The sequence below is a fragment of the Ostrea edulis genome, chromosome 6 (assembly GCF_947568905.1).
Source record: "Ostrea edulis chromosome 6, xbOstEdul1.1, whole genome shotgun sequence".
Lineage (NCBI taxonomy): Eukaryota > Metazoa > Mollusca > Bivalvia > Ostreida > Ostreidae > Ostrea > Ostrea edulis.
The window spans coordinates 33598646-33607660 of NC_079169.1; the positions used below are offsets into that span (position 1 = coordinate 33598646).

The window sequence follows — 9015 nt, forward strand, 5'->3', positions numbered from 1 at the left end:
AAAACCTGAAAATTAAGAGGAGGGAAAGTTGAACCCTGCATGGACATAAAAAAGATAGGATCAGGTGCCTAGGAGGAATAAGCATCCCCTACAGACCGGTCACACCCGCTGTGTAAGATGTAGTGATATTGCGCTCCTTAGTAACTATTGATTATAGTAAATAATGATATGGAGCTGTTAAAAAGGGTTTATGACTTTAACGTATTTTACTGTATATAATATATACAAAAGGATCAGAAGCAAGTTCTCACTACTTACGAGTTCTTCTCCTCTATGATATATGTATGATATAAGAAAGATTATTGAAAATATATTTCATCTTATAAAATTTCAACGTAGGCAAGGAGAAATAACTTGATAAAATTTGATTGACTATTTGCTAATTTCGTTTAAGCCCCTTTGAGAATTGTTCACGTCACGTATTGTAGGCATAGTACCGCAATTTTAGACCTAAGCATGGTGCTCAAATACATATATAGCAATGACGATTCGTTATCATATCAAAGCATTCCGCGACATAAGACCTCATAGGTCTCATGCTAAAGATATCCGACTCGCCTTAATTTATAAAGACATGCGACTTTCACTTTAATTTGAAGAGGTATACATATACCACATTATCATATTATGTCCCTCTCTTTTTAAAACATGATTTAAAATATAAATATCAGCAATATTTGTATTATTCTTTTTAAATCCAATCGCCTAGCTGGGTAACTCGGTCGAATTCTGATCTGTAGAGTGCAGGTTAGAGTCCAGCAGGGGTTTTAATATTTTTCAGATTACTATTTACTAAAACTTCATTGTTTTACAAAAGAAAGTAAATTCGAAAGTTTTCAATTTCAAAATAATATTGTACATACCCTTCACTTTTCATCCATATGAAATTTCTGGTGTGTTATTGGCCGGGGTGCATCACGTTCATCTGTCTTAAAGTATGGTGAATGGTGGGCGAGCGTCCCTGTAATGGGCTACCTATTTTGTGTAATCAACTCCTCTCTAATTTGACATTCCTCAAACTTTGTAGAGTTTTGATGGTCACATTGAAGACGTGCATGTGTCATTCTGAAAGTGATCAGGCATTTTTCGAAAAAATTACATGTAGTTGAACTTTGCCATTTTTAGCATATCTTGAATAGATGGTACCTATTTTTGTAATCAACTCCTCTTACAGCATTTATTCGACATCATTCAAACATTGTACAGCTGTTTTGGAAACATTGAATATGTGCATGTGGTTTTTTTTTTATATTTTGAAGTGATCGGACATTCCTCGAATTTACATGTTGTTGAAATTTGTCATATTTTAAGCATGGTATCTGCTTTGTGTAACCAACTCCTCTCACAGCTTTTACTTGACATTTTCCCGACCTTGTACATTATATATTTTATAAAAACATTGAATATATGCATGTGGCATTTTAAAGGTGCTTCTGCTTTTTTTTTTAATTCTACATTTAATATGGCATTTTTCCAATATGTTTTGTAAAAGGTACCTACACATTCTGGCTATATTATAAATGCATACAAAAATCCGAGGCATTTCTAGGGTAGTCTTCTTAACAGCATTACTAATGGATTCTCTACCACAAATACTTCAGATTATTTTTGTTCCATATGGATCCATGTACTGCTGTCGCTATGATAGATAACATATTTTAAAGCAATCCGGCCATTTCTGTCGATTTTCCCCGTTAAATTACACCAGGCTTTTGGCGAATGGGCGGTCACTATATATTTGTACGTCTTGGGTTCGCCGTAGTCAAGGAACAAACGGGGCTTCAATCCACGACCCCTCGGTCACGAAGCGAATGCAACCACCGATTCAAAACGACCGGTGATGATAAAATCGCTTGATTAAACTTTTGTCGAAGTACTCTGTTGCTTTTCACTTGCTGTATGTAATCAACTAGAAAATGCTGTTCTTTGATGAATTGTCGTGTGTGTAAACACACAGGGTGATTAACGCGATTAACAGCGGAGAAGTTCAATTTCACAATAAGGGGGTCTGTTACAGGTAAAACGTCCATTATATACCATTTACTAGACCCAGAAAGGAATGCTTTTGCAAACAGATAAGAAATTTTAATGAAAGGATAAATCGAAGGAAACGGTGTGGTGGAATCTTTAGGTATCGCAGGAAAGTAGTCGTCATGGCGAAGAGAAAACATTGGAAAAAGAAACAAGAGCAGAAATTGGCAGTTTAACCATGGGGATTTCTCAGAGATTTATAGACACGCCACTCTTCTTAAAAATATCCTGTGTTTTAGTCACCGCAGCATTCGTCATCAATATCATCGCTTTCGCTGTACCATATTGGTACAGCGGCCAATTGGATTACCATGAGGGACTCTGGACAATTTGTCCGAAATCAGGTTGTAAGGATTACCCGCTGGAGGGCCTGGCAAGTATGTAAATAAGTATCTATGTAATTCCTTATTCCCGCTCCGTGGTGCTTTAGAGGTAATCAATTGTAAACCACTCACTGTCTGTGATGACATGTAAGATCCTGTCATTGTTTTTCTTCCTAGAAATTGTTTCAATTGATTACATAAGAGATGAATTTCATTTTTGAAAATACATGAGGGCATGACCTGCAATGCTTCACACCCGCACACTTTTCATGATTCGCCAACGCGCCTCATTAAATTTGTCAATGTAAAGCATCGCAGTTCATGCCCCCATACATATATTTTCAAAAAAAAAAAGAAATGTATTTTTTACGTATATTTACTCTCTACTCTCATTTATATTCATGCAATTATACATGTATATGTTCGAATTCCCGGTCGTCAAAATTGACGTCCTATATTTATCAAGATTCATACGCGCATTGCTTACCCCATCATATTACTGTTTTGCAAATTATAAAGATACATGTATCAATGGTAAACACATTGAAGATGTTATCATTATGTAATGATTTCTCCCCGTCTCTAATATGTAATGCTGAGTGGAGTTTCTCTTGAGATATCCCTACAAACTGCAACAAGTCTTTTTAGAGTTACATGTATCTAACTTTACAATGCTGTATAATGATACTAATACTTTCATGGGATATTATAGACAATGAATTAGTAGATTTTAGATATGAATTCCAAATTCTAACATTATATCGGTATAATCGGTATATATATTTCTAAATTCATATATAAAATTGACATGAATTCGTAAGGGATTTGAAATGCTTGATCTCTCCATTGACAACCCTCTTCTTTGTGATATATTGAAAGAGAAAGTGACTTTATGATTCCTAGAGTCATGGATATGTGTAGCAATTATAATAAAATAACAGATAATACAGACACTTCTAACGGTTATAATAAAATAACAGATAATACAGACACTTCTAACGGTTATAATAAAATAACAGATAATACAGACACGTGTAACGGTTATAATAAAATAACATACAACGGTTATAATAAAATAACATATAACGGTTATAATAAAATAACAGATAATACAGACACGTGTAACGGTTATAATAAAATAACAGATAATACAGACACGTGTAACGGTTATAATAAAATAACGGATAATTTCAGTCGGAATTCCCAACCGTCAAAATAGAAGTACTATCATAATGTTTATCTGCATTCATACGCGCATTGTTTACAACTATAATACACTCACGAGGGAATGGCTATCATTACAACTGCAGCTAATGATATCAAAGGCAAAATCTTCAGAAATGTAAATATCAGTATGTATCAGATCTGTATTCATACGCGCATTGCTTACTACTGCAGCATGTTCATAAGGAAATTGCTATCATCACAATTTGTAGATACATGTATATCAAACACAAACGCATTGAGAATGTTGATCTGTATGTATAATACATTTGTCACACGGATAAATACGTATACTATTGTATATCACATCAAAAACACAAATCATTCGAATAACTATTGCATCATGAAAAAGGTGAAGATAACGAACAGTGATCAATCTCATAAATTCCATAAAGAATACTGAATAGAGAACATGGCAAACGGGAAGCCTAGAAACACCAGAGGTAAAGTTAGGAGTATAGGAAGAGTGAACAGCCCCTGTTGACCGGCCACATCCGCTGTGAGTCCTACATCTTGGGTCAAAAGTTGAACAATTCAATTTACATGTATATGAAACACGTCAGACACATGTATGAAAAAGGTGAAGATAAGTAATTGCGACATAAAATTATTTGTAGGGCAAACACGGACCCCTGGACATAATGAAGTGTGTAGGAGGAGTAAATAACTCCTGTCGACCGGTCACACTCGCCGTGATCCCTAGCTATATCTCGATCGGGTAAACGGAATAACCCGTAGTTAAGATCAATGTGCAAAGACTGGCCTCAATTGGAATGAATACATTCTGCCTCATAAGAAAACAAAAACAGGTCACCTAATAAAGGGGCACAATTTGTGTCCGTGGATATTCCAGTATAATTACGTATGCCGATATCTATCACCTACCTTTCTTTATTGTATGGAAATTGATATAGATGTATATGTATATGTACTTTTACATTATTGTGTCACCAATACCTTAATTTCATGGTTAAATCAAAATCTGGACGCAGGTTTTTAAAACTTACTGACAGTTAATGTCTAGTTAGCGCTACACAGATGTAAGAGTTAAGGGCTAGTTAATTGTCGGTAAAAAAAATAACTTTCTTTCAACTGAGTCCTGAAGTTTTAACACTACTTTAGTTATGTCAAAATTCACAGCGTATATCCACTGAAGATTTACAGTGCGAACATATTATGTTGCCAGGTTACCAGAAAAAGCATACCATTTCATTCACACATGTAAACAAGTTCTTGATTTACCTGGTGTTCCTAACGTGTGTTTTATTATCTAATTGTAGGCTGGTTTGAGGCTACTCGTACATTTACTGTCTTCGCATTCATAGGATCCATTGCTACGATCGTTCTGCTCGTCCTGTACATCTTTGTGGAAAAGCTTAGTCATTATATCCTATATCTCATAGCTGTAGTGACGTGTTTCTCCACAGGTATTTACAAATTATTCTGATATCATTCAATTCATATATTTGTCACAGAAAAAGGTATCCTAGCTGCAGCATGTCAGGTCTAGATGAATTCATCAATTGCTATTTAATTTTAAGATACATGTTCTTAGGTTTTAATATTATCAGTCAAGGGTTATACATATACTAACATCTACTAGAGGGCGCTACGATAGTTTACCTCCCCTGTTTTCGTCTCCGAGAATCCCCTAAATATCAAGATCATACAATTATTACATGGAAACCAAAAGTTGATATGATCTTTTAACCATTCTTTATACAATGATTCGGCAACAACCTTTAAAAACTTGTTATTATCTGCTGTACACGAGTTTTGTAATTCAGACGATAACGGGTGAAGAGAAAGCTTGCCTAGCACCATCTGGTAGCGTATGTACCTAAACAAATGCCTAATTCGTTGTTGTAGGCGGGTTTCTATTCCTGTCAGTGTTGATCTATGCGGCCTTCCTGAATGACCTTGCCTGGGGTTGGGCGTTTGCAGTGGTAGCGTTCCTTTTATACACAGTGGCCGGCGTTCTTCTCATTGTGAACTTCCTCAGAAAGGATGGGAAGGTGTACAGTAAATGAAACAGTCTAAACACAGGGATACACAAGTATTCATGAATATTTATTGGAATGTACGATTGGAACTGATATATAATAAATCTAGAACTGATATCAGCAACTTTTTGTATCTAAGAAGTAGGTACAGTTACTAAAGTCATCTGGCCCAAAATATCGATGATTTCACTTGGAGCTCAAACCCTGGCATTCAAATAAGGAATAGATTAGCAAACCCAAAATTTGCTCAGTTTGATCAGCAAATTGATTTGTGTCATATGACGAGAGCTTGAAGTTGGCATAAAATTGCAAAAATGACATTTTCAATCAAAATATCCACAAATTCAGGCGGTTTTCCTTTCAGAAAACATACCGCGCATGCGTCGAGCAAATTCATATTCAAACATGTTTTTCATCTTAAAATAATACACAATATACACCATTTCATTTTGCTCGACAAATGCGCACATCTTTTTCTGAGCAATAATCTGTATGACTTTTGACAGTTTTGAGAAAAAGGCGGGCCATGTCTTATCCATGATGTCATAATGTTATCCATTTAGGAATATCATTCTGATTTTGTTTACATAGTATACCTGGCATACATTTTACTTTCTTAAAACGCTGATTAAGATTAATTCCAGGCACATTTTATAGAGAGCATATTTTTGGGCCTTTTTATGTATACAATCGTACCTTGTTCTTTGTTTAATAAAAATGCGAAAATGTTGCTGAAATATGTAAGATTACTATACAGTTGAAAAAAGATTGATTGATTTTCTATCATATACATGTACCGTCACTCTCGAGAATGTTGAACTCATATGTAGACGTCACCATTGCCGGAGAAGGGCTGCAAATTTTAAATTTTGGCCTATGCTCGACATTGGACAGGGATGTATCTTTAAACGTGTCACACCTGCAGTCACACGGAATCTCCGTTTTCGCGGTCTCATTCGAAGGATCGCCCCCATTTCATCGCCTCTTATAACAAGCAAAGGGTACGGAGGACCTATTTTAACCCGAATCTCCACAAGACTTTGACGTATTTAAAATATAGGTAGATAACGAGTACGTAAGAAATATAGATTTTATATAAATTGACAGTTGGAATTAGACAACACATATTTATTGATTGATTGTATCTTGTTTAACGTCTCGCTCGAGAATTTTTCACTCATATGGAGACGTCACCAAGACCGGTGAAAAGCTTCAAATTTAGACCTATACACGGCACTTACGGCCATTGAGCAGGGAGAGTTCTTTAGCGTGTCACACCTACTGTGACACGAGACATCCGTTTTTAAGGTCATCTCCGAGGACCCGTGACATTCACACCTGATGCCGAGCGTTTGGAGATGAAACTGTCACTACCTGTATTAACGCGGTCGGGATTTGAACCCCAACCTTCCGCGTGTGGGACGGACGCTCTAACCTCTAGACCACCGCGACGGTTCATTAGACAATATAACAATGCAGTATAGGTATTGTTAATTTTATAAATGTGCATGCATATTTATTGACATCAAAACACAGCCCCTGTCACATATACTTATGTCACTCCTTTTTGTGGTATGTATTTTTTAATTTTGATTATTATCAGTCAGAAGACAAGTATTATACTACCGCGTCCAAACATTGTTAAATGTTAAAAAGAGCAAATACCAAAGTACGATTTATTTGGAGTTGATACATACATAAATTGAATAATGAACATAAACTAAACTGGGCTCTTTAACTCTCTATGGGCTATTAACTCTCTACTAGACATTCACTAATGGACACTTTAATTCTCCATTCCACATTAACCAATGGGCGGCTCTTTATCTGTCTATCATACGTAATTATATTGGGATATCCACGAATATCCAAATATTTTAGCAGACATGCATGGACGACTCTGAAAATGGGTATTGTTTATGGATAAACCAGTATGTCTCCTGATTTGCTGCTGTAGATTTTGTCTAGATGCCAGGCCTGTGGACCATTGTCTCTGTTCCCCGTGTCTGACAATGTTCACAGTTCTATCATTAGCATTTCTATATACCCCAGTTATCTCTGGTCACTGATATGTCAGTAGGGCTATACTGAGTGGTGGTGACCGTGTGCCGTATAGACCCATGTATATCAACACGTCTTGTGGTTTAATTATCATCACTCCACTAAGCTTCGTCTATCTCTACACAGGCCAAGGGGAAGAGAGGTTTCTTATGGCATGTCAAATGTTGATTTTTTCCATTTGTATAGTATAATTTTCAATTTTATATTGTATAATTTTTCATTTATGTCTCACCTTCCATGAAGGGGGACATATGTTTTAACATGAATTCTTCTCATACAAAGTTTGTCCGGGCCACAACTTTTTTTGTTTTTTAACATAGGCCTTTGATATTTAGTATGTGGGTATACCATGATAAGACAATGTGTCGCGTACCATTTCGACGATCGTTGACCTTGGCTCTTTATGTAAAGCTCTAATAATAGATTCTTTGGCCATTTCTTTTGTCAGGATCATACGTTTTTGTCTTTTGACATTGGTCTTTGATATTTGGTATGTGGGTACACCATGACAAGACAATATATCGCGTGCCATTTTAATTACCTTTGACCTTTTCTACTTTAAAGATGATCCCTAAAATGTTTTAAATGTATGGAAAATGGAAGGGGAGACATCAGTTTTAGTGTGCTTGAACAATTCTTCCTAGCTTCAATTTATACTGTATATTTTTCTGCTAGTATTGTATGATTTTTCATTTGTATTGTATCCGAGGGATGGTTTATTTTGATTTGTTATAAATGATTTCATTGGTCAAGTTTTAGCCTGCATCGTCTTGAAAACAATCGAAATGTTAATTCTGGATTTTCAACCACTTGATAAACTGGTCCTTGTTTCCGTGCAAGATTAGTTAAACACGAAGTTGACAAGAAAAGGGACATTCAATAAAATTTGTTTAAAAAATAAATTTCATTACATTTTTGAAAAACTGCGATGCTTCACGCCGACATACATCTCAAAGTGTGTTAGCCGGTAAAAGAGACGCACTACGTGAAAGGGGAATATAACTAACAGGGATCAATCTCAATATTCTATCAGCAATACAATAACGAACAGTGATCAATCTCATCATTCCTATCAGTAATATGAAATAGGGAGTTGGGCAAACACGGACCCCTGGACACACCAGAGATGGGATCAGATGCTTAAGAGGAGTAAGCATCCCCTGTCGACCGGTCATACCAGCCGTGAGCCCTATATTTTGATCAGGTGGCAAGAACGGCCTCACCATCGGCATGAAACGCGTCAGACAGCATTTGACATAAAGATAGGTTGTATCGAATCATGATCATTTTTAGATCATAACGACCATAGACTTTGCGAAATGCTGGCTTTAAACGAGACTGTTGAAAACCCTGTAACATCAACTTGTGTGTCA

General features: G+C 36.1%; 1 protein-coding gene across 1 annotated transcript; it reads left to right on the forward strand.

Moving 5' to 3' along the window:
• Positions 1 to 2036: 2036 nt before the first annotated feature.
• On the forward strand, positions 2037 to 5701 carry LOC125646445 (uncharacterized). Its single transcript, XM_048872741.2, has 3 exons — positions 2037 to 2408; positions 4859 to 5005; positions 5448 to 5701. The coding sequence occupies exons 1-3, from the start codon at positions 2210 to 2212 to the stop codon at positions 5606 to 5608; spliced, it is 507 nt and encodes a 168-aa protein (XP_048728698.2). The 5' UTR covers positions 2037 to 2209; the 3' UTR covers positions 5609 to 5701.
• Positions 5702 to 9015: the final 3314 nt, after the last annotated feature.